This window comes from Myiozetetes cayanensis, unplaced genomic scaffold, assembly GCF_022539395.1.
Source record: "Myiozetetes cayanensis isolate MyiCay16 unplaced genomic scaffold, myiCay2020 scf14, whole genome shotgun sequence".
Taxonomy (NCBI): Eukaryota; Metazoa; Chordata; class Aves; order Passeriformes; family Tyrannidae; genus Myiozetetes; species Myiozetetes cayanensis.
In genome coordinates this window covers 4,756,086-4,782,707 of record NW_026087048.1, presented here as the reverse complement: position 1 = coordinate 4,782,707, position 26,622 = coordinate 4,756,086, and the positions used below count along the sequence as shown (strand labels likewise).

Genomic DNA, 26,622 nt, shown 5'->3' with positions numbered 1-26,622 from the left:
CTCTGATTCCCAGTTTTCTGCTGGCAGGTGACGCCGATCCGAGTCCTCAGGCTCATTAACAGGATACAGGCATAGAGAGCAGACACCTTTGTCTACAACTGCCCAAAAAGCCCTTTCAAAATACAAAACAGGTCCCCCCAAACCCATGAGTTTCACTCTGCTTTAGTCACTGACACCTTCTTTTAAGAGAAGAGGACACAGCCAACAAAGCACCTCCTTGCACCCTCCAAGGCCCACGGCAGGGTTGGGGCTGCTCCCACGTCACCCACGTGCAGGTGGGCTTTCACCAACACAACTCTAACAAACAAAGCTGGCAATTCCAAGGAAAACCATGTTCCAGGGCAAACTCAAGGCAAGTTAACTAAGGAAGATTTGCATCCTTCTTCAGAGTTTCAGATCTGCAAAGCTGAGGGCCCAGTTCTAACATGCAGGAAAAGTCCTCACAAGGGAACCAGCTGCACCAGCCAAATCAAGCACTGATGATTAGAAAATGCAATGTGGACCATGAAAGTTGCCATTGAGCTGGGGAAGGGATGGAAGGAGTTGGGTGCACAGAAACTCCATAAATACATCATCAATGCACCATGCAATGCATTCCCTTTTCAATTACTATAAAGAATGGCTACCAATAATTCTCATTTTCACACTGAGAAATCACCAGCGTTAAGAAACACTTGAGTGAAAAGCAATACCTGATAAATTTGGCAGAGAGTCATTTGCTGGCCTTGCTTTTCCCCTTTTTTTTGGGGAGCAGGTAGGATTCTATAGGCAGAAACACAGCCTTCTCCCATTGCTAATGCTGTTAGAACTTTGCTATCAGTACTCAGCAGATAATCCCAGAGCAGTGCCATAACAAACTCCCAACTGCTTGGGTTTGGGTTTTTTCCCCGTTAAAACATTTCCACGCTCCTGTTGTTCCCATCTTACCTCAAGCACTGGGCCAGCTCCAAGAATAATCTGTTCTACTCCGCTGGCAAATCCCTTCTGGCTGAGGGCAGTGAGGTGATGAATGAGGAAGTTGGTGCTCTGTGTCTTCCCCGAGCCGCTCTCTCCCGAGATCACGATGCACTGGTTCTTCCTGCGCTGGAGCATGGCGTGGTACGCCACGTCTGCCACGGCGTAGATGTGGGGCTCCAGCTTGCCCAGCTGGTGGTTGTCGTACATCTTGACGTACTTGGGGTTATAAATAGGTAGGAACTTGAAGGGGTTGATAACGATGAGGATGCTGCCCACGTAGGTGTAGATCTTCTCCTGCTTGAAGCGGTTCCTGAGGTTCTCCAGGAGCGTCTTCTCGTTCAGGTCGGGCAGCCCGCACAGGTCATCGTAGTCCCTCTGCTGCGGCTGCGGGAGGAAGCCGCGCTCCACCATCCGGCGCCGCTCCTCCGTCACGCGCAGCCAGGACTGGAGGCTCCCGTAGTGGATGGAGCCGTCCAGGTTCTTCTCCCGCAGGAGGAAGCGGTAATCCTCGCCGCTGATGCGGTTCTCCAGTGCCATGCGCGGCCACAGCATCATGCGCTGGACCGGGCAGTCCGTGGGGTTGAGGATCCATTCCTCCCCTCCGAACTCCTTCACCTCGGCCAGCACGTAGCATTTCGTCTTGTCCAGCTGGAGTTTGTTGATGAGGGACTCGATGACCTCGGCGGCCGTGGAGGTTTTGCGGGCGGTGATGGGGCAGTAGATGGTCCCCTCGGCGATGCTCCCAGGGTAGATGTGCAGCGTGAACTCGCTCTCCTCGAAGCGTCGTCTTCCTCCAACATCATTCACACTCATATTGGATCCTGTCCCATCAGTACCCACGCTGCATAGTCAGGGCCGGCCTGGGTCTTGTCAGGTCATCACGTCAGCAATGCTAAAGGGGGCAGAATAAAAACAGGTCAGGTGGTTTAGCACCTTGGAAAGCTGCCAACACACACCAGGAGATTCAACAGAGCAACTCAAGTAATGATGCCAATCGTCTTAAAGAAAGCAAACGATGACTCCCAGCTGGCATCTGGAAGGAGAGCAGGGTTTTCATACCCCAAAGCTGGAATAAATTAAGGTATTGAACACCCAAACACTGCCCCCACAGCACAGGCTCTACTCACATGGAATTCCCACAGCAACTCAAGTTTTTGCTGATTTTGCCCCAAATTTGAAGCATCAAAGATTCAAAAAGACCCTCTGATTTTCAGTGTATTGTACAGAGAATAAAACAAACACCAGACATCTCCTTGAATCAATTCATGGGTGCAGCACCCTCAAATTTTGGCTCCTGAGATAAAATGACCATCACCTCACCCTGTGGATCTGGCCCTTGCCTCAGATACATTTTTCCATGGTCCTGTGCTGGTGAGGAGCAGATAAACTCCTTTTTCTTCCTCTTCTGGAGATTTTGAACCCATTAGGTTCAAAAAGCAGCACTTTCCCCCTACCAAGTCCCCCTTTCCCAGAGATGTCCATATCTAACACGAGGTATGAAATGTTACAGCCACCTCCCTTGGACAGTCACACCTTTTATTTCTCTTGAACTGCTTAAAATTCGCAGAACACGAACTTCTGGTACTGGACATCAAATGAGCAGCTGATTCCTTGAACCTCCTCACTACAAGAAGATGACAGCCCAGCAGCAGCCCCATATGAAAGTAAACCCAGAGTTAATGGGCCTCAGCTCTCCACCAGTTGGTTCTAACAAACTCCAAACTGCCCAGTAAAAAGATAAAAGGGAACTGCATAGAAATGCCAGACCCTCAGAGCCAGGATCTGGGCAATCAAGTGGCAGGTGACTCAATACAGATTAAAGTTTAGATTATGCATATCCTAACATTGAGCTTTTCCTTGAGTGCTGTCCCACTGGAGCAGGACCTCAAAACTGTGACAGTTCCCTCATGGCTTCAACAAAACACTCAAGAAGGGTCAAAAAATGTGAGGTCGAAACCCGCAATAGGTTTAGGGAACTTCAAATACTCAGTGCTGGGAAGAGTATTCAGAAGAAGCCCTTCACTGGTTGCCCTGTCCTTGCGCTCCTCCCAAGCTCCCAGATCCCGGACCTGCAATTCAAGCACAGCCACCCTCACCTTCCACATCCACTGCAAGGCCGGGATTTGGAGCTGTGTTTCATTTCTGAGGCCCTCAAACGAGCAGCACACTCTCCTGCTGCACTGTCTGCCTCTCCAATATTTCATGCAGCAGATTATCCCCAGCCACGCGCTCCTCAAACCAGGCAGTGAACGTGTCCCAGTGCGATCCATCTGGCAGGGACTGGAGGCGCGCTGCTCGGGAGCAGCACATACATTATACTCCGGAAAGTGTTCCAGCTGCTTTCCTAGGGCTTTACTACAGGCACAGATGCAATAGGGATGATGTCAGTCAAGTGCTGGGTTGAGCTTTGCAGAGCTCTGCAGCTCCAGAGCTTTTCCTCAAGAAGGGGGGTGGGGGGGAACCCAGCAAACTTAAGCTTGATAATTCCTCACCGAGATTTTACTTCAAAGCTCAGGCCAGGAGGGCTGGCTATTTTTATTGGTGTTATCAGAGCGTATCCAAGACTCACGTGGGAAGTGCAAACAGGGCTTTAAGTTGGTTACCTTGAGCAAACTGCCCTTCCCTCCTCCCTCCTGCACACTCCATAAATACGCTATAAAGCATCAGGCCACTCTACCCCACCCACCCAAACGCTTTCCTCGCGCCTCTAGAGATGTTTATTCTGCATGGAATCGGTGTAACAACAAACAGCTGTGCCTTCTGCATCCAAACAACTGGAATCCAGCAGGATCACAAGCCAAGCGTGAACCCCCTGGAGATGCTCAAAGCCCCAGGAAATCCAGGAACGAAGAGGAGCCAAATCCCACCCCCCAAACCACTCACACACCAGAAGCTGCCACTAATGAGTAACAAATTTGGCAAGGTCAGAAAGCAAAGGGGAGTCAATTCAAGCCTTATAAATCCCAGAGGTGCCACAGCGTTTAGTGGTAACAACCCCAAACATGGCTTGGGGTATTGTGTGAGGTCAAAGCAACGTTAATGAAGTTAATTACTTGTGGTCTCCCAACCACTGCTGTGCACATGAGCCCAGCCCTGCTCAGCCTGAGCACCTCCTGCAGACACTCGGCTTTCCCTGAAGGATTTGGGAGAAAACACTGCAATGAGAGATGCCTAATTAGGTAATTAGCACATGGCAGGCTCTCCTACTGACAACTGTCCAAGCAGACTGTCATATTAGCTATTGTATGACTTTAAAAATTATTAATAATAATTTTTGTGCTTGGACATCAAAAATTAAATAGGAACATGAAAAGAACAATGCAGAGCTTGTATTTTGCCACCCAGGACTCTACACACCGGTTTCATTAAAGGGCTTTTGTGTCGCTCCGTATTTTCATTTAAATGGGAACATTTAAAAATGACTCCCCATTTTGGTCAGTTATACATTTTGCGCATTGCAAACTCCCAGGAATAAAAAAAAGAAACATTTATGGCATTTTAAGTCAATATGTAATCATGGAACAGTTTGAGTTGGAAGGGACCTTAAAGGTCAACTCATTACACACCCTGCCATGGGCAGGGACGCCTCCCACTAGCCCAGGTTGCTCCAAGCGCTGTCCAACCTGGCCTTGGACACTTCCAGGGATGGGGCAGCCACAGCTTCTCTGGCCAACCTGGGTCAGGGCCTCCCCACCCTCACAGGGAAGAATTTCTTCCCAATATCCCATCTAACCCTGCCCTCCAACAGTGGGAAGCCATTCCCCCTTGGCCTGTCCCTCCAGACCCTTGTCCCCAGTCCCTCTCCAGCTCTCCTGGAGCCCCTTTAGGCACTGGAAGGGGCTCTCAGGTCTCCTGGAGCTTCTCTTCTCCAGCTGAACACCCCCAGCATCTCCCAGCCTGGCTCCAGAGCAGAGGGGCTCCACCCTCCCATCACTTATGTTCAGCCTAATATGTTCTATATCCTTTTCCATTTTGAATGAAGATTATTACTCAGATTAACCCTAGATGCTGATTTTGCTCAGTTTTACTCCACTACCATAATTCTACTGGCAAGATAAAAAGTGGGATCTGCAAACACGGTTACAGATTGGGCCTTGTGTCCTCCCACACACCAAAATAAATGAATATTTCCAAGGAGCTCAGAGGCCCTGATAATAATAATCTGATTAGGAGCAGAAAGACTAAAATGTTGATGGTCAATTAGGTTTTGTGCAGCCCCTAAATTTGTAAATAGTGATTGATTTTTCCATTCTATGTGATCTTTTACTAGTTGACCACGGTTTAATACATATTCAGAAACCCCAATCTCAGTATTTTCACTTTCAGCGTGAGCAACATGTGGCAAAAGTCCAAAATAAACTGTGCACTGGAAGCATCCATACCCGGCATAAATAATCTGTGACAGCTAAAGCCTGGAATCACGGACAGAGTTTGCCAAACACTGAATGATTTGGAAAAAAACAGAGATCAGTGTCAGCCTTGAGGCTGCAAAAGGGGCAATTCTGGAAGCAAAGTTCACTGGGTTTATTATAACATCCCATAACCCAGTAAAGGACTACAAAAATAGTGAGTTTCTCCCTGTTCCCAATCCTGAGGCTTGGTTTCCTCAGGACAGCCTGGATTTATCCATCACCAGCACGTCATGTCACACCACGTGGGGCAGAAATTCCTGATAAACTTATAAAATCTAAAGGAGAAATGGCCAATCCAAACACATTTCCCTGATTCATCCGAACCCATCGGCACAAGAACACTCAGAGTTTTCTCCTGCAGGAGCAAAGAGCCTCGTGCTGCTGATCCCGAAATAACACCTTGGTGACATCCACGGTAACACAAGGAGTTGGGAGCTCCTTGCTGGGCACTGGAAGTGCTTCTCCCTCTCTGAAAGAGATGGGATCTGTTCACCCATGCTTTAATCTGACATGTCCTGATCTTAAGGAGCCCATGGATACATAGATGATACAGCAGATGATAATCCCTTCCAGAGCCTGCAATCACCCCATGTCACGAGGTCTTGATATTCCCCTGTGGTCTGACAACCACTCCATGTTCCTCTCCTCTAGAGCTGGAAGACGGGTGAGGATGATGCTATCAATTCATCACATTTGCTGATGCACCTTCTGTGGAAATCTCTTAGCTTCTACCAGAACTCTCAGCTGAGACAAAACGAAAATGGGAAGAAAAATCAATCCAACTAAAAAAAGAATTGCAAGAAAAGCTGTTGTGAAAGAAGCTGCTCCTAGAAATTGTTTCAAACGTTTCTGAGGAAGAGGAACTGAATCAGGATGTGCATAACAACACAATCACTTACTCTTCCCCTTAAGGTCAAAGAACCTTCTGTGCAGGGGATGAATCAGCGTTTGAGGAAATGGGGGTTCCGCAGTGACCGCAGCTCTTCCCCATAGGATTCCTGCCCCACCGGTTGGGGATGCCCCCAAAGACAAGGACAAGAGACAGATAAAGGAGAATTAAACCAACAAGAAGGTTTGGGGAGGTCTTGACTGAGGCAACTTCATGGGAGAAGTGACTCCCATGCTGGCTTCCATCCCAGCATTTCTGTATGAAGCTTGCAGACCCAAAGAAATGGTGCCAGGAAAATCTTGCCCCGGATCATTCCTCTTTCTTGAGCTCCCGATTTGAGTCACTGCATTTTGACTTCTGGAAGCTCTGCTGTTCTCCCAAAACACGTCCCCTACACAGACAGCGGGGCCCTCCAGCTGCTCCCTGGGCTTTTTTTGCCAGAAACAAAAAAACCAGTAATATAGAAAATAAAATTTAAACAATCCAAAGGGAATTGCTGGATCCTGTCTCAGGCTGCAAGAGTGGCTGTTGCTGGATTTGCTGCTCCCACATTCCCAAGGTGGTTAATGAGAACAGCCAATGGAATGGCAAGGGTTAGCAAAAAGCCAGAAACTAAGGAAGAGCCTGGTGTATCCTGAGTGTTTGGACATTTCTGGGGGGACAAATCCTTGGCACATGTTGCTTTGCTGCTTCTCACAACTAAGGAAACAGTCACTGGCCAGAGGTGGGACAGCCCTGTTCCAAACACCAAGATAAATCGGATATCCATAACATTGACAGAATCCCATTTCCAGCACCTCCAGGCTTTCCCAGATTAACTCCAGGCATCAGACAAAACCTCCCTCACCAACACAGCAACTCTGCTCACCTGAACAGCCAAAGCAGCACATTTCCCACCCTGACAGGTTGGATTTGCTCCTTACAGGTGTACACAGAGCAGTTCAGCCTCTGGAAAGCCAACTGGAAACAAACCTGGAGTCGATATCGCAAAAACACAGATCCCTGTCCAATCCCATATGGATGTTAGCTCAGGGCAGAACCAGCACAGGGAGACGGCTGCAGGAACCGTAAATGGACTCAGGATCAGCCTCTCATCTCACCAAGCACGGGCCCAGCTCTTTATATTTTAGTTTGCAGCCAAAAATTTCCTGTTTGGAGCCTGAAAACCAGCAGTGCTCACACTGAAAATCTTTTTGAACCTGTTAAAAAAAGAAGGATATGAAGTGTAAGAGCAGAGCGACACTGCCAAGGACTAAAGGAACTCACACTGAGAAGAATCTTCCAGCCCCAAAATAGCTGCAGAAAATCCCTTTTTGAGAGCTCAGGAATTACATCAGGGTTAAGGACAAGGTGTTTCTATCCTGGAGGAGCTCGAGAGCTTCAGAGAACAAAACCTGGGGAATTCAAGGGATCCTCCTCCTCCTAAAACAGCCCTGCAGGCAGCGGTGGTGGGGGAAGCCTGAGGAGTGTTGTGCCAAAAAAGGGAGCCCATTGAAGAATGAGGCAGCACTCCAGGACCACTCAGAGCTCCAACAAGCACCCCACTTGAAAAGACAAATGAAAGAAAAGGTCCTTCTCTTCCCAGAAGAGACAAGGATGCACAAACACCGGCACCGAAACGCCACCAAATCACTGCGTTCCAAATATTCCAAAGACAACAGAAATAAAGGACAGTTCATTTAAAAAAAAAATCATGTTATTTTAATATTTTTTCTTCCAGAAATCCTTTCTCACATTTACGATGAAATGGTAGAGTATTTTGGACATGGACATACAGGTGTATATCGACATATACCAACTGCATATATTGATATACTGATATTTATCAATACACAGATCCATTGCAGAGGATCTCCTTGGCTTGGAGAGCCATGTCCTGCAGAAGATCCTCACCTGGAGGGTCTCCTTCCTCGGGAAACTCAACCCACTTCCAGCAGGAGCCAAGACAAACCGACACTTCTCAGCCTTGCTTCTCATGATGCCCAAGGACACGGTAAAATAAACATCAAACCACCTTGGAAATAGTGACACCTGCGCTGTATTTCCCTAAAAATACCGAATTAGGGACAATTTACGTAACTGAATGTCACCATGTTATTTCTGAATACTGGGTCAAGTAGTTAATAATTTCAGATGTTTTTCCTGTAGTCTTAGAGCTTTGAAGTTATTTTGAAGGAGATATGCAGCTTAGGAGAAACATGGAATTGAAGTGCAACAGCACTGAAGATGGAATAATGTGGTTCCTGATGTTCTCCCTCTCCTTATTTTATGGAGGATTATGGAGTGCAACTGATAGTGAGGGAGGGATGGTTTTAAAGCCTTCTCACAGAATACTCTTTTTGGCAAAACAATCCGCTTCAAATCAAATTTTCCAGTGTTCCCTATTTTATTGCATTTCCCAAGAATTATTACCTGCGACGCACCAACACAAACCCAGGAGCTTTCTCTTCTGCCAAGACAATTCCAACTTTCCTACTGACCAGAGAGATGCTCCTCAAGATTAGAATGAACAACCAGAATCAGCTCTGGCTGGGCAGCAGCCAAACCCCATTCTTTAGTATTTTAGGGAGAGCACACCCGTCAGTAAACAAGAGTTTAAACCACTGATTCCCCAATTTTTCAGCTCCGTCTCCCACTTTTAAGTGATGCTACAATCCAGCTTTTCCTAAGCATCCAAATAGGAATAAACTTGTTTTGGGAGTCCATGTGCACCTACCCCTGCAGCTGCTGGCTTCTTCTGCTACAACTCTGATTTCCCAGACAGAATGACTGAGGTTTCCACTCCAGCTCATCCTCATCCTTTTAAAAACCCTCCCCAGACCCTCAACTACCTTCACCCCCTGCCTGCCCCTTCTGCCTGCGCCTCCTTCCCATATTCCATGTGCAGATGAAATCATTTCCCCCCGGAGAATCAGCTTCTCCACACAAAATGAAGGTCAGCCCTCAGCAGCAGGAGCTGCAGCCTCGTCAGGAAATGAAGAGGTTGCTCAGGCCTGGATTTAGTTTCACATTCAGTAAAAGATGATGCCACGTGTTATCTGTCTCCTCTCCATGTCCAGTGTCTCACCCAGCTCAGGGATATTTAATAACCTAAAGATTTTAGAACAGTAATAGAAATAACTGATAAGTAATGCACGTAGTTTAGGAATTTGACCTCTGTAGGCAGACCGTGCAGGGACCTTCCACTCCTTTAAACTGAGCACTTCAAAATCCTCCAAAATCAGGATTTCTTTTTGACGTAGAACTAGTCAAAAGCTTGGAACAGCAACCCTGAAAACATCCCTCTGCTCCCTGGTCTGTGCAGGAGCAGGATTCCATTATCCAGAGACTGATGCAGAGCTGGTAGCAGCCTACAGATTCCCTGTACAGCCTATACAGCACGAGGAACAGACCTTAAAGCACTCAGAAATGTGCTGTCAGAGATCAAAGGGAAAAGAATATTAAAGCTGTCCTGCCAGATCTGCTTAGTTATCTTACAAAGGAGGAAAAAAAAAACCCAACAAAACCCCAAAACCAAAACAAACACCAAACAGGATGAGTCAGACTTTAAACAAGACTTCCAGCAACTAGTTCACAGCAAAAAAAAGAAAGGTTTTTTCATCCAAAGGCCATATTTATCAAAAATATTTAGCCCAAAGATTATGGTAATTTACAAGCAAGGACAGGAATAGGATGTTAGAATATATTGTTTTGTGGTTGGTTTAAATCCATTTCAAAATTAAACTGTCAGGCAAGTGCCACAACATGAGAGCAGCTTTTAAATTTGAAGAAGTGTTCTGAAAGCATCAGGACATGAAACCAAAAAACAAAAGCCTTCTCACAATGCAAGAAGTACTGAAAAATCCCTTGAATTAGAGCTGACAGCTCCACTAAATATAGTTCTTGGCAGCTACCTGAAAACACAGGCTTTGTGCTTCTTTGAAAACATTGATATCAGATAGAGAAGAAAAAGAAAAAACCACAACAAAAGAAAAGGGGGAGATATTAAAGTATTTAATCAAAATATTTCCCTAGTCCCCAGTCCCTCTCCAGCTCTCTTGGAGCCCCTTTAGGCACTGGAAAGGGCTCTCAGGTCTCCGTGGAGCTTCTCTTCCCCAGGTGAGCACCCCCAGCTCTCCCAGCCTGGCTCCAGAGCAGCTCCGTGGCCTCCTCTGGACTCGCTCCAGCAGATCCATTTCCTTGTGCTGTTGGACCCCAGAGCTGGAGGCAGCTCTGCAAGGGGAGATCTCACCTGAGCAGAACTTCAAGTCCTGCTAAAGATAAATTCAGCTCCTCCTTGAGGTCAGCAGATATTGCTTTTCCTGAGGGCTCAGAAATGCTGACTGGAGGCTGCAGAAACTCAGGGATGTTGGATGACCGGGACTGGGGAATCGATGCATCCCTTAGAAATGCCATAATTCACCTTTTTCAAATGAAATTAGCGGTGAATTACCAAGGATCTACAGATGATGCTCTGGCCCAGCATTCTGCTGTATTTTATGGTGCCTCTGGGTTATTCAAAGCTGCTTATTGGGGTTCACACACCTTGTGCTAAAGGAATGTCACTGATAGGGATTCGCAGGAAAGCATCCCTGATTCCCAAACCTGGCAGACAGGTAAGTCCCTACGGCCCCCCCAGTGCAAAGCAGGACAGACAAAACCTACAAACAAGGATTGAGATGACACCAGGGGACAAAGACGTGCATGGACTTGGCATTTCATCTGAATCTTCCCGGTCTGGGGCAAAAAACAACAATCCCAGTTGGGATCAGGATTTCATTCTTGCACTTGGGTCACAGCTTCCACCTCAACCAGCCAAGCTACAGCTCCACACAAAACAGGGGAGCAGAGGAATGTGGCTGTGGAGAAAATGCAATTCAAAAGCACGTTCAGGAAAATTAAATTATTTTATAAATCAATATATTAGTCCAATCAGGTAAGAATTAAGTCGATGGAGGTAGCAGCCTGTATCTCATTACACTCCCTGAAAAAACCACCTTGTCTGAAAGATGCAGATCTGGTTTCTTGGGAGATGAAGTAGCAAAAATCGAAATATTCACTAGACTATCAGTGGAATGGTTTCAATGCTTCAGTGGGCACAAATTAAACCTGAGCATATTCAAACCAGCACAATGGATTTGCTTTTTCTCTTCAGCACTTTGGTGTGTCCTCCCTTGCCTTTGGGACTGCTTTTCCACCCAGCATATGAAGGGGGGTGGAGTTTCCCACTCTTCTCCATTGGCAGGGATGAATTTTCATTAGGACAGAGCACTGCTATGAAAAAGAAATTCTGATCTGCTCCGTCCTCGAAAAGGGAAGATTAAAACAAAGGGAAACAAAGGGACAAAGGGAAAACAAAGGCCGTGGAGCACAGCACGGAGAGAGGTTGAGCATCCTGCGCTGGCCGAAGGAATTAGGGGACAGATTGCAGCAGCCCAGTATTAAACATCTCCGAGATAATTCCACATCCCAAGCAGAACCAGCAGGGGAGAAAGAGCAGCTCTTCTAAGCCAGGTCTGCCCAAGAGCTCCTCTGACAGCTGGTGATGCAATTCCCGCTGGTTGCTCCGGAGGTGGCTCTGGGACGGCGTTTGCCCTGATTGCATCCAGGGATAATCACTCTTATCCCGACACGGGGTGCCCGATGCAACAGGAAAAAAAAAAATCCCTTTTCCACCTCCTGTGTTCATTTCCTACAAAACCTGCTGTAAATCTAAAGCCTCCCCAAGGATACCTTGGGCTGGAACACGTCTGAGGTGATTCTATAATTATTCAAGGACTAGCAGGGTTATTCCCAGAGGAAGTCATCCGGCCCTCTCACCTTTTACTTTCCCCCATGTGCTGACCTGTCTCTCCCAATTTTTTTTTTCCGTGCTCAAGCAGAAGCAGAGGCATCTCTTTCCCAAAAAAACCATATGAGGAGGTAAAGATACCCCTCCAAAAACTGCAGCACACCTGGGGTTTAAGCCTCTTCCTCAAGAAAAAAAAAATCTTACCTACTAAAAAAAATATTAAGTATATTCCAGATACTTTCTGTGCCACCAGTACAGAAAGAGATGACTCTGCATCGAGTAAACTTGCAGTGAAGAATTGATTAGAAACATAATCCTTGAGTTCCTTGAAGCTTTTCAAAAATTATTATGAACAAGCAAATAGCTTCCATAAGCCTGGAACAATTCCCAGATCTGGCATCCCTGCCCTTGGAAGGGACAGGACGCAGCCAAGGTCAGCCGGGTGTTATTGGGAGCCACGGAAACGCGATGCTGGTTCTGGTGGAACAGGCTCAGGTAACACCTGGTTTCATTTCCACCTTTTATTTACATGAAGGACAACAGGGATGGGAATGATATCGAGATCTCAGTGGTTTTCCACAAGCACATCATCACTGAGATGGATTTCTCCAATACTAGGAGCTGGTTTAGGAGAACCCAACATCAGCCATAAAAGAGAAAAGAGAAGTTTTTGCCATGTTAAAAATACGATGTAAGATCACAAACCTCTCCCCAAAGTTCAAAGCCACCTTCCAAAACTCCCCCCTAAAAACGTCACACAACTTCCTTTCCCCGAGTTATTAAATCCTTAATTCACATTCGCCGCACGGCAAATATTTCAGCCGAAATATTTCCAGTGCTGTGCACGTGTCTTATCTTACTCACACTCCAAGGATTTCTTTCAAGGCGCTCGTCCACCCCAGCGCAGCAACACACACACCTCCGAGTTCCCCGAGAGTCCCTTCAGCGAGGGGCTGTAAATCCTTTTAACCGAACGCTTTCAGATTACAACGAATTATTCGCTGGCCCGGGGCCAGCACAACTCTCCCCGTCAGAAAAAGAGGTCGGGCAAATCCAATAACGAGTATTTAAAAAGACAAGTCAACAAAATTAGTTCCATTTTCTCGCCGGAGGCAAAGTAAGGTCATTACGGAGCAGGGAGGGGCGGGGGGCGAAGAGGAGATGCAGCTATAAAATGATCAAAAAAAAAAACCCAAACCCCCAGAATATTTAACCTATCGGGTTTTGGAATTGCTTCCACTCCATTTCACCGGCAGAATGAGAAACATTAGGACAGGAGCTGCCCGGGGCCATGACATACACCGAGCCAGCCCCTCTCCCATCATCCCGGAGCAGATGCCACCTCTCAGCTCTCATCAGGCACCCGGAGACACGGAGCTCCCTGGATTAGCTGCCGGCACGAACGCGGTGGGAAGAATGTGCAGGTGTGTCATTCCTGCAAATTTCCAAATATGCCAAGGAAATATTAGAAGTGCCCTAAGAAGGGGATTAGGAGGCACGTGGATCTCGGCAGAAGGTTCGTAGGACTCGGTTGGTGGTGTGAACGCCGGGTTATTGCTCAGCAACATGCACTGTTGGGAGAGGACCAAAATAGACCTTATTTCTTTACCATCCCCGATATTTACACACTGCCTGGATTAGTCAGGCAGATAAGATGATACAAAAAGTTCTTTCTGTTCATAAAAAGCCCATCTCCATGTCCCCCACCACAAGACTATCCCCAGCTACTCCAACTGCCCGGCATGCATAGGAATGCCAGACCAGGATTTGGACCAGAACCCTGAGATTTAACTGACTTTTCAGGACAGGAAACTTGTTTCCTACCTCAGCCCATCTTTCCACCCTCAGCCAGAAGTCACTTTCTACAGAAAACCACATTTTAAACAGCTTTGATTTGTTCTCCTCACCTATCCCTTGGTTGTAGGCAGAAAGTAATCTAAAGTTTCCTGGACATTCAGGGGCAAAAAAAAGTCAAAGCTGTTAGAATTCAGGGTCTGACAGACACACAGGAACCCACTTGTATTCCTGCTTGTCCTCATTGACTTGACACTTGAGCCTCATGGATTTTCCACTCTCCTTGAGCCTTTCCAATTAAGGCTGTGGTGAAACTCATCAGCAATGTGACTTGGACAAACATCCTTAACCCTGACCTTTAAAGGATAATCAGGGTTGAAAGGCAATTTTTTAAAGAATCAGGGCTTTAGTTGTGTTTTGTTGTGTTTCTCTGAGAGAGAGGTTTGGGTTGGGGTTTTTTTTGGATTTTTTTGGGGGGTTTGTTTGGTTGGTTTTGGGGTTTTTTGTTTTGTTTTTTTTAATTAAGAGTAAAAGACAAGACTCAGAACTTCAGTCACACCTTTAGTCCAAGGACAACCTGTTCACCTCTAACAAGAACCACTCAAAACAAACTCATAGATTTATCTCAAGAAAGAAAGCTTCAACATTTTTATTACCATCCAGATGCTGTTAAATTTGTCAACTTCACTCCATGGCTCCAGGGATTTGGTAAATTAGTGGAGCCTTGGCAGCCGTTCTTAATTGCAGCTGAATTTATTCTCCATGATTTGTTAGATAGGAAAAATCCCAAAAGGGATTGGGCTTTCTCCGAGTCCGTAAGTCAGTTTTACCATTTACATTTACCATTTGCTGCAGGGATTTGAGCAGGAAAGATCCTCAGTCCTTTAAATTCATATTTACAGCAACCACATGAACTCCCACCATAACGATAATTAATGGTATGGAAATCACAGTTTAGAAGTTGCTCTTCAAGGAAATCTTCCCACTAGTGGGATGGGGGTTTAAATAAGTCTAATAAACATTCCAGAGACACTGCAGGATCTCCTTGTCCTCACATCCATCCTCCCTGACTCCTCCATGAGACACCAGGAGATGGCATCTTCAGGAAGTCATCAAGACATCAATGACTTCACAAGTCACCTCTGAGAGCACGTGTGCCTTCCCCTGCTCCCTGAAAAGCACAGCACATCTTGGCATCACATGGGAAAGGAAAACAGATCTGCATAATTATCCCTCCAGAACGCCTCGGAGAACATATGGCCTGGAGATGAAGCTGCCTGCAATCGATGGGCTCGGCTGCGTGATGAGATCCACAGAAGGGAGGCGAAAAAAGTGTGCTCGGTGCAGGATCCCGCAACCATGGCACATCCATCATCGGGATAAGGTAATGACACCAGGAAATGAGCTCAGTCAATCCAAGATTGAAGTTTCATTTTCTGAAGTGCATCTGTTTGGCTCGTGTCCCCCTGAACCTCATCGTTCAGCCATGCTGCGATTCGTCTCAGGAGCAGAAGATGCAAGAACATAAATCAAAACAGCTTCTCAACGAGCAGCCGCAGCAAACATGCTTTTGAATTGGTTTTATGAAGAAATTAACTGCATCCCAGCAGGCCCTTGTCACAGCCCTCCATGCAGGACACCAGGGATGGCATCCTGTGCCAGGTTGTCCTTTACTAGTTTGGCAGGTTTGGGGCTTTTTTGGGTGAGAGTGTCCACCTTCATTAAGAGAAGTTAAACCAGCTGGTTTTTCACTCACTGCAGCAGATGGGAAGCACTGGAACAAGCCAGTGAAACTAAGGGGGACAACACGTTCCTGCAGAGGAGGTGACATTTGCCAACTCCTTCCCCAGGATCATCTGGTCAATCCGTTCCATGATTGGAAACAAGGAAAGCCAAACCTGAGGTGGGCTTACTATGGAGACAGACAATCAGTCAACTCAAAACATTTCTAGGGATGGCAAGGATTTCTCACACTTCATGTGCCAACAACACGAGCAACCAGCCAAAACTGTGGCTGAACACATCCCCAGTGGGACTCTGACTTTGGATCAAGGTGGCAGAAGAGGAGTCGACTCATCCAAACGAGCCAAGTGGAGGCCCATCACACCAACCACCAGAAATCCCATTAGGCTGAGAGGCCTACAAAGCATCTGGCACTGAGATTGGGGCACATTTCCATAGGAGAGAGTCCGTATTCTCTGTGCCCAAGGACTCTGGTCACCAGCTCAGGCTCAAGGTGAACAACACAGGCAGAAGATTAGTACTACACCAAGACCAATCAGGTGTCAGGAAGTTTTAGTGCCATGAGTTCTGCTGGCAAACATTTGCAGGAGTACAAATGAGAGGAAAACCAAGCCAGACCTGGACACACAGAAGGAAGGATTCAATCAGATGAGTATCCAAGCCACCAAATGGCCATTAGGGCATTTAAAATTGGAATTAGGAGAAACATAAAGTGGAGAAGGGAAGTTAATGAGTTTATCTGGCAATGTGATGAAGTGAGAAGAGAGGCCTGATCTCCCATAACGTGATGAAGAACTTCAAAGGGGTTTTCTCAGATTCATCTGGAGCATGGCCATGTCAAGGGCTGGCTTTGCATGAGGTGAACAACAGGGTGCTCCCCAAGGGGTGTCCTGGTGTTATTTGGCAAAGAATTCCCCCACAACATAAATCTTCACCAGGAATTTTGCTTAAGGACAGGAAGAAACCTCCTCTATCCATTAACTCTGCTGCCATCTCTACCCTAGTGTTACCTCCCATCAGAAGCAATTTTCTCTCCACTTTTTTCACCCAAAAAAGCCACATCACAATGACCAACACTCTGGGAAGTCGACACTCCAGAAGTGCCCAATTTAACATCATTTTTATCTCTCCTTGTGCCTACTCTTTCCAACATCAACCACCCTCCAACACCATGTCTAACTCAAGCTCTAGGGCTCAGGGCAGCTCGCCTCACTCGTTTCATCCAACAGCAAAAGATGGACCTCTGGGATCCCTCTGCTCCAGAGCAGGATGGATGAGAGGTTTCATTTGCAATGGCAATAATCTGCTTCTGACTCTCGCCATCCTCCTCCTCCTGCTGCTCCCTGCCAGGCCGTCAGACCGTGTAGGCGCCAAGGGAACAGGCTGCACTTATTCCAGCCCCGGGGCCGGGAGCCCTGGGCTGCCGCGGGATCTGCCCACGGACACCAGATTCTTTATGCATTTTCGGCATGCACACCGTGGGCAGCGCCAGGAATACCGGCCACGTGGGAAAACGGGGAAATATTTGATTTCTGGGATAGGGAAGGAGCCGTGGAGCTAAATGAGGCTTTGTTCAGGGGCAGGAGGGCCCGCTCTCGGCAACAGGGGCAATCCAGGAATGCTGATAAGTCTGTTTTCTGTGCATAAATAACCTGTGTTGGAGCCCAAACGCTTTGTCTCGGGGAGGGATAAAGCCCTCGGTGACGCAGCCCTAATATTTGTCTATTTATCTATAAACCAGGAGCCTCATTTCAAGGGCTAATTCAAGTGGAGATTAGATATACCGTATGGAGGAAGGGACAATTGCATCAGATACTCTTCAAACACCATAAATAAGATTAATGAGGTGCTGCTGCTGCGGGCTTTCACCTCGACAATGCCTTAAACACACAAGAAAACCCCACCCTGGTACCTCCAAACGAATCTTCCCAAAGGCTTCCTCATATTTCAATCATCTCGTTTCTCTTGGACACAGAACTACAAATAGCTGCAGGAAGCACCGACTTCCTGAAAAGAGGGTTAACTGAGAATCATAGGAAACGAGAGAATTAAAGCCAGGTCTAAAGTCCTGACTAGGCTGAGGAGGGAAAAAAGTACAGCAGCAACAGCACTTGAGTGTTGATGCTCAGACATCTGAATCCATGTAAAATTAAATGAGACTATTAAAAATCACAGACCTAACAGAGAATTCCCTCCTTCAGCACATGGTACCAGGTAGTGGCTTCCCGTGGGCAGTTTTCACACACAACCACCTACAGGTGACCAGCTACAATTTTAATTAGGAGTAAGTCCAGGGCATCCCAAATTGCAATACTTTGCATCGAAGGGCTCTCAGCTGAAGGACTGACTCAAAAACCAAACAGCAGAACAGAACCAGGCAATGCAGGGAAGCTTCATGTGCTCAGCAGTTGTGCTGACTGATCAAAATCAACAAGAAAAATCAATTCAGGGCTCTGTGGGAAACAACTCAGAATAAAAATGTTAATTTGATGACTTCACAAAAAAAAAAAAAAAAAAAAAAAAAGGAAGCTCGGCTTTACAGTGTCCCAAATTGCGACAAGATGTTGCCCAACAGGGAGGAGGGAAAGCACAGATCGGTTCATCAGCATCAGCTGAACAAAAATAAGGAAAATTATTATTAAATTTTTAAAAAAGTAGTCTAGAAATACTCCAAAACTCCAGGGAGTGCAGGAGATAGGTGCAGAACAAGGAGGTGATACGAAAACCACACCACCATCCAGGTACTGTCACACACATGGAGTAACCACAAGGACAGAAACGTGTGTGTGAAATGGAAGCAAAAGAGGAACCAGAGCGATCTGGGAGTTAAAATGTCACTGCCTAAATTAAAAATTGATGGGGCTAAATCCCTCCTAAAAAAAAAAAAAAGAAAGAAAAGCTCCCTTTCCAGGCACTTATCCCAGCCAATGGAGCAGCTTCCCTGGGATCAGGGAAAGGCCATCCTGCCCTGCCAGGACACTGCAGCAAAAATCACGGGTTTTATCGGACTGTGTTGCTCTTCTCTTGTCCCTGAACAGATTCTCATGGAATTAACCTGGCATTTTTTATCTGTACCTCCAAGGCTCTTCCTCGTGTATAACTCCACATTACTGTCAGGAGATTGACTCCTCTGCCAGCTCAGGATGCCCCTCTCCAGCTCCAACCCACTAATGAAAATAAATAAAAAGGAAAACCATCATTTTCATGATATTCCAAGACCCTCCTGTCATACATTTGAAAGAAGAAGCCTCTAAATATTTACACATCCCTTTCTCTCCAGGTTTTCCGTCCCCTACAGGACATCTCCAAAGCAGAAATATCCCCAAGGCTGTAGGTGTGCCAGGACATCTCCTTGGTGGACCCTACGGATCCGTCTCAAATGACGAAGGTGTTTGCAACTTCTGCCGTAACTCAGGGACACAGGAGATACAACAAACAAGTAGAAAGAGCCTAAAAATACTATATAAGGCTGTAAATTGCTTATAAAATAATATTAGAGACCTACAAAACATTGACAATGTGATTCAGTTGAAAAAAATCCATAAGAATAAGAGGGCAGCTCACAAGGAGGAGGTTCTTGCATCAAGTCATTGGTGACCCTGCAGGTTCATTCCTCTCCTAGGTCCAACCATGGTTTTTCCTGGTAGTACAATCCTAAACCCCTCCTGGTAGAACTGCTCACACTCCTGACTCCAAATAAATAAAACTTACAAGAGAAATTACTCTTTCAAAGGTTTAGAGCCAACCTGGTTTAACCAAAAAAGAGGGAGAAGCACTTCCATCCTCAGTTTAACCAGGAGAACGAAGGAGAGGAGGGCAGGAGTCTCTGCTGGCACCGCAGCCTGAGCAAAGCACATCTCTACCTATGCCCTCAGGAAAAATAAAACTAAAAATTCCCTTCCTAGCCAAGGAATTCCTTAAGTGACACACTAAATCCCTGCATATCAGCCCTACAGGAGAGACTAAGAGTGAACAAACTGTTCTGCCGATTGTGTCCTTGATCCCAAGGGGCCTTTTCCAACCCAGCCCCGGCTGGGCAGGACCCTGTGGATGGACACGTGCCTTGCTCCAAGAAGCAAAGAGAAACCCTTCTCACCCTCAGGATGAATTCATCGAGCTGATCACAAATTCCCTTGAGATCTGGGAGCATCTCACCACCTTCCCTACAAGAGATCCCAGGACCAGAAAAACAGCCCCTGCTCCAGGAAGATCCCAGCCCGGCTCTGGTTTGAAAGCACAGGCTGCTCCTTTGATGCCCTGCCAGGAGTGGCCTCCAGTGAGGAAGCCCGGGGTGAGTCACACCACCGGCACACGGAACTGGCCAATCTGGATTGAAAAGCACCACGAAACTTGGGATTTTTGCCCCTGCTCTGCCATCTCCCATTGTGCACTGCAGTTCCCAGGGATTGCACAGTGCCAGGGAAAGGGGAAGCAAAAGTACCCGGCAGATGTGAAGAGGGACTGCAAACCACAGCTTTGTCCTAAAAGGTGAGAACCTGAGGCAAGAGGGTGTTAAGGTACTGAGAGGATCATCTGGGAAGAGCACCCAGAAAGATTTCTTGGTTTTTCCCTGACTTGCAGGAATTCCAGTTGGCATTGGGGTTTATGGCTTTCTGCACCTGCGGAGCTCCAAGCCAAGAGCTTGTACCGCGGCTGCAGCACCTCTTCAAATACTGTGTCCTCTAATCCCAGCCAGCTCATACACAAATCCAGGGAAAAAACCTTTTAAACCCACAAGACAGCTCCAAGAAAAAGAAGTTTAGCCCCACTGGCCTCTCAAACAAAGGATAAAATATGTGCAAAACCAATCCATTTTACATTTAGAAAGATTTAAGTAGCCTTGTTACGAAAATAAAACATTCTGAGTGTTAAAGACTTCAAATTAATTCCTCTTTCCCAGAAAATCCATTTTACTCAATGGTGGAACAAGACATTTCTTTGCTTCATTCACTGTCCCAACCTACGGCTACCCAAAAACATATTAAAGAATAAACCCAGCAGGAACATCTCTGTCTTTTCAGTTCAATTTGGCAATCCTGGTAATCAACCTCCTAATTCAACATGTTCTTTACTTCAAACTGAAACTGCAGGAATCTGCTGCAGCTGCCGAGCTCGCTGTGCACCAGAGCTTTTCAAATCTCACTCTGTGCCTCTTTAATGTCGGGGTTGGGGTTTTTTTTTATCTCTCCAGCCCAACCTCTAATTTAAAGGAAACTGTGCTGGATGCTCTAATTGACCCCGTTCTCTTCCTTCCCCAGTTTGTCTCTATAATTAGCCCTTCCCAGCCAAGGGAATCAGCAACAAGACCTTTCCGAGCCCCACCCTGCAGACCACAGCCACTGCCTCGCATTGTTTTTGCCCAAAAATCAACAGCTTCAGGACAACAAAAAAGCTTTAAAAATGAGAGGAAAAGAAAAGGGAGTTCAAACGTGTGGTGATGATTTTTTTGGCACGTTGCAGTGAGCGATGCTCACCCAAAACTTCACCAGCAGCACAAATCCCTCAGAAATATTTTGTAATGTGAGCAAAATACTTGATTTCCTCAAAACAATACACAGTTGCAGGGCTGCTCACCCCAAAATTCACCCAGCCCTAATGTACCCACTCAGCACATGCACCAAACCCAGAGGATTCCAACCTCCACTAAGGCACCAGCAGGCCCCACACCTTGTTTCTTGAGGAACTAAAAGGCATGTAGAGAATGAGGAAAGGAAATGCATTAAAAAAATAGTCTTATCAGCAAGCAAATGCCACCAAAGAAAATCTACTTCCCTACTTACCTCTACAATAAGCAGCGATTCCTACCATGTGACCTGAGCTGGGGGTATTTTTAGGTACTTAGGGGGGGAAAAAAGAAAACAAACACAAAAAAACCCCAAAAGACCAGGAAAAAAAAATAAACCCAAAACAACTCCCAAAATCAAGTTTAAGTCCAGATTTCAGGGCTGCTGAGCACTGGGAGGTGCAGGATGAAGCCACAGCCCCCAGCAACGCTGGCAAGAACACCTCAAGTCTAACCTGGCCTGACCCAGGTCCTCCATCCCACCACAGCATCTTCTGTCTCGCTCTTCCCAAAAGGATGAGACTCCAGCTAACACAATCCAGGACTAAACCAGAAGAATTTCTCTGGTTAGTTTTGAGTTTTGTTTCCTTCCATGTCTCCTCTCCCATCCCCAGGGTTCCAAGGACACCCACCTCAGCAGGATGCTCCTGAAAAAGATGCCCGCTAGGAGAAGCATCCCAAGGTCTCCTGGTGTGCACCACATCCCTAACTCACTATTTCCCAATCAGTTTTCTCACTTGACTTTGCAGCTTTGCAATCATTTTACAGCCCACATGGAGCTTAGAAACCAAAGAGGTTGGGTTTTTTGATGATTAATTTCCCAGCTTAGAGTGAAGTTCTTCTCAAATCCATCAGTACTGCTTGCTAAATATTATCCTGGCGTTCCAAAGCTCCATCTCCCAAAGCACACAAACAGACATATTTCTAAAACCATCAGGAATTTCAAGGTGCAGACATTTAGAAAATTAAACTGCAGCTGGCCGGAGTCTCGCTAATAACGGCAGCACCTGAACCCGTAGTGATCCTTCACCTAAGGAAAATTGTTCAAGTTTTTGGAATACCTGTCCCCTCCAAGCCCCTGAAGAACATACCTGAACAGAAAGTATGCAGATTAATGCTCCCAGAAAACCAAAACAGAAAAGAAAGGTGATCCAGTCCTACAAGAAGATAAAAAAACACAACCCTATTTTGGTGCAGAGGATAAGTCCACACGTAGGGAAAAATATCTGATAAATAACACAGAAAAACTGCACCTAAGCCACTGTAAATTCACGTCTGCAGGTTTTAATTTCCAATTATTTTTTGAGCTACTCTCTCCGGGATTTTATTTTGACTAAAAATAAACCCAACACGAGACAGAAGATCCCAATCTCCCCACCACACGCAGCCTGCACCACGAACATCAGGCCCTGAGCTACTTTTAGACTGAGCTTTGCGACGAGCTTTGCGTGCGACTGAAAAACTCTCACACGGGGCCACTCACCAGACTGCAACAACTGCATGAAACAGCTCATTCAGCTCCTGCTCCTCGGGTTTCACATCTTCCCCGACCAAACAAAAACGAAAGCAGCCTCGGAGCAGCTGCACCACAGAAAAGCAACCAAGGGGAGGAAACCCCTAATGCTGCTCCACACCAGCCAGCGGACGCTGCGGGTTGACATTCACACCTTCTCTCCACAGGAACAAAATACAGGAAAATGTTCAGGCAGGGATTCTTTTCCCCCCTTGTTTCAGTGTTCAGATCTTATTTCTTTCCAGCAAAAACTTTCAGGTGGGAGGATGAATTCTCAGCACCTCAGACATGGACTTTGGGGCTCAGTTTTTTTGCTGTTCCATTATTCTTACTCCACGTGCTGAAGATTATTATTTATTACTATTTATCTATTTTATAATATTTTTTTCTCCTCATATTTATTGTATTGTTCACCACAGACAAATTCAGCAGGTCTAGAGAGGGATTTAAATCACATAAATGGAGGGAGAGGAAAAGAAACACAGCATATAGCACAGGTGAACTCAGAACAATACACTGGAAGGCAGCAACTCCCACCTGGAACTACAAAGGGATTTGAGCCTGGAACAACACATGAGCCCACGTCTTTCCCACAAATGTGGTGGGGAAAGGAAAGGACAAGAGCTGCCAAGTCATCTTTCTTGGCAATTCGTTTCTGAGAGGTACCATTTCAGCCTTCGAAGAAGAAATATTGTTGCGAATGCTTATCAGTGCTAATAAACTCCTTAATGCAATCCCCGCAGGTTGCAGTGAAACCAGAGATGTGTTTGGAGCAGGGAACTACGAAACAAGTGCTCTGACGAGCCGAGATGCGCTCGCGCTCCTCGGAGCCGGGCCAGGTTACGCAGGGAGCAGTCGAAGGATTCCTGCTGTATCCAATCCTCCCACAGAAGCCTCGGCCGCCTTCGGTGAGTTCATTCTGTTCATAGCTGAGGAAAACTCTTCAGATTCCTCGTTATCTGCTGCAGGCTCCTCAAACCTGACCTCTGCTCTGCATTGTCCTGCTATCTCCTCACCTACCTGCCGGGCACGGAGAAGCGCCTGCGGATAAGATTATCCGAGCACCGGCTGAGCCCTGCTCCGACAGGGAACACCAGCCTGCCCGTGCAGGCCGGTGCCGCCGCGCTCCTGCCCGCAGGATGAACATGGAGCTGTGCCCTCCTTGCAGGGTCAGACATGGCCCAAACTGTGTGTCCCCCAGCAGCACAGCTGGAGCTTCACTTTGGGATGAAAAGAAGCAGAAGGAACAATGGCTCTGCCTTTAAACAACGCCTGGCCCAGTCCCTCTGTTGAGTTGGAGTGGCTCAGCCATCCCTGCCACTGCCAGCAGCAACAAATCCCACACAGCGATGCCCCATTTTTGGAGCAGTTGGAGAATTAAGGAGCAGGGACCGGCTCTCCTGCACTTACATTTCTCCAAGGAATCCCCAGAAGGGTTATTTACCCACACAACCTCTCTCTTCAAAAAAACCCCACTTATTCCAAAAAATCTTTACAATTTGCTCAGCATTGTTTTAATCAAGCGCAACGTTTCTAACGATCCACTGCGGCCCATTATTTATTTATTTTTTGCCTAATGGGATCACATTCCTTAACAATTAAATCATTTACTAATTCCTCCCTAGGGAAGCTGTCCTGTGCACCCAACAAGCACAAACCAACCTGAAAGCTCAGAGACAAGTCCTCTAAAAGTTAAAATGGCAACATTTGGGAGAAGTTTAATTTCAGCCTATGTATTTATGTGAAGTATGAACAGACAGTAGAGGTACAGAAGTCTTCTGAAGTAAATATTTTCAGTTAACTTGTTTTAAGTTCATCCCTCAAAAGCAACCATGTAGCTGCTGAAGACAATAAAAGAATTCTTGGCGGTCTATCAAAAACTTCCGTAATTTGGGTTGGTTTTAAAGCTCAGGTTTTCCAAAGATGGATCTATGTGGATTAAACACTCCTCTTCTATTACTGCTCAACCATGATACACTATGTCCAGGGTACGTTTTCAAAGGTCATGCTTTACAAGAAATAGAAGACAGTGGTAAGAATTTTGATTACAGAACAGCACAGAGACTGTCGGATTCTCCCCTCGTGACGGATAAAAGTGGAGACCTGGAACAGGCATCTGAAGGAAGAGTAACTCCAGGATTCAAGGTCATCTTGGAGTGTACCAGAAGTGACTCAAGGTGAAGAGACCAGCAAATAAGACTCAAAAATTATATTGAAACCCACCTATTTTTGCTGGTTTTGCATGAATAAAGGTGGTAAGCAAAGCACTGATGTATTTTAAAACATATTTCTCCTTTGCTGTTGCACACAGGATCCCAGCAGGACAGCCCCTGCTCTGCTCCCCACGGCTCCTCACAGGGATTTGTAGGAACTCCTACGAGTCACAGGGATGGAAACCAGGATTTCTCCATGAGAAACTGAGCAGCCAGTGGGAACCACCGAGAACACCAGGGTTGAAAGGGTGTGGTCCAGCCCTCCCATCAAGGGGATTGACCTGCACACAGAGCCAGTGTATTCCTAGGGGCCTCAACACCAACAGGGATTTCATAAACCTTCTTCAGGACCTGGAATTGACCTTTAAAAGCACTTCAGAACCCAATGGAGAGACAAAGGGAGGGCCGACAAAAAACACCAACACAGCCCAAAACTATGGCCCACAGCTTTGTCTCCTCATGGTTTGGCACAGTGTGAACAGCCAAAGGTGTCTGAGAATCCTACACAAGGAAGAGATTCCTCACCCCCTCCACAGGGATGCCCATCCATGCCTAATGAGAAACTGTAATGCAAGAAAGGAATTAGGGGAGTAACTATAATCCTTAAACCAACAGGTATTTATTTATTTCATTTAGTCTGGAAAAATTCCAAAGAGTTTCCACCACACCACAGCAGAGCCGGCCGCTTGCCAGCTCCGTGCTGATTATCAGCAAACAGACCCGGACTACCCCTGTTCCCCTCCCAAGATTAACTTCAGCCACGCCAGATCCTCTTTCAACTGGAGCCTGTGACTAGATCAGCTTAGGGAACCCAAAGAAAGGCAGCGGGAGGTGGCAGTTTAACAGCCTTGCAAGTGGAAGGCTGCGCTCCATGAGCAAGGGCTGCTGTGGATCATGTAGAATCCTGTTCCCTTTGGACCCAACGCAGCTCAAACCACTTCCCTTCCCTTCTCTTCCTGCAACCCTCAAACCACAGGTGGAAGACAACCAGCACTAGACACCTAAAGCCACGAGGAACCCAATCTGACCTGGCAGATGACCCTGCTGGAAGCAGGACTTGGACCAAGTGACCTCCAGAAGTGCCTTCTAACCCAAGGGATCCTACATTCCTCCAGGGGATGGAGCATTAAATCATGGGGGGGTTGTTAGAAATAAAAAGCATTTGTGGCAAAGACATGGAGCTCTCACTTCACTTGTAAGATTTTTCCACAGTCTTGTGGAAATTCACCTGCTACGGATCCTCCCCCCAAACAGAACAATGCTACCATGAGGTCCAGCAGAGCTGAACTCTGGATAATACCTTAAAAACAGACACAAAACTGAGTTCAACTCCCTGTTCTACGACCTTCCCTTCTGAATTTTTGTAATTTCTGGGGTCAAGTCGTTTGGTGAGTTTGATTTTAAAGGTTTAATTCCAAGACACATTGATGCAATCACAAGAGTGAGATGTACATCTCACCATGGCATCTGACCTGTCAAACACAGCAGTGAGATTTGATATTAAAGAGTCACACAGAGAAAACAAAGACTATTCCATTTCCCTTTTTTCCTGTTTTTATCCATTATTTGGCAAGAGTTTCACATTTGGTTTCTATAGTCTCAACACCTGTGCTTTCACACGTCTACCCGAAACCTATGGAAAAATTTGGCCTGTGTAAAAGAAAAATAAAATTCCAGAAAAACAATTTTGATGATCTATAGACATCCCATCAGTAGCATTTCATCCTTACAGTTCCATAGGAAATCCAAGCTTTGTGATAATCCCAGC

At 46.4% G+C, this 26,622-nt stretch overlaps 1 protein-coding gene across 7 annotated transcripts in view; it reads right to left on the bottom strand.

Moving 5' to 3' along the window:
* Positions 1-26,622, bottom strand: part of MYO9A (myosin IXA) — a 167,954-nt gene that overhangs the window by 137,659 nt on the left and 3,673 nt on the right. For all 7 annotated transcript variants that reach the window (XM_050309995.1, XM_050309999.1, XM_050310000.1 and 4 more), the window contains exon 2: positions 928-1,849. In XM_050309995.1, the coding sequence (XP_050165952.1) occupies positions 928-1,770 (843 nt within the window). In that variant the 5' untranslated portion in view covers positions 1,771-1,849. The remainder of the gene's footprint in view (positions 1-927; positions 1,850-26,622) is intronic.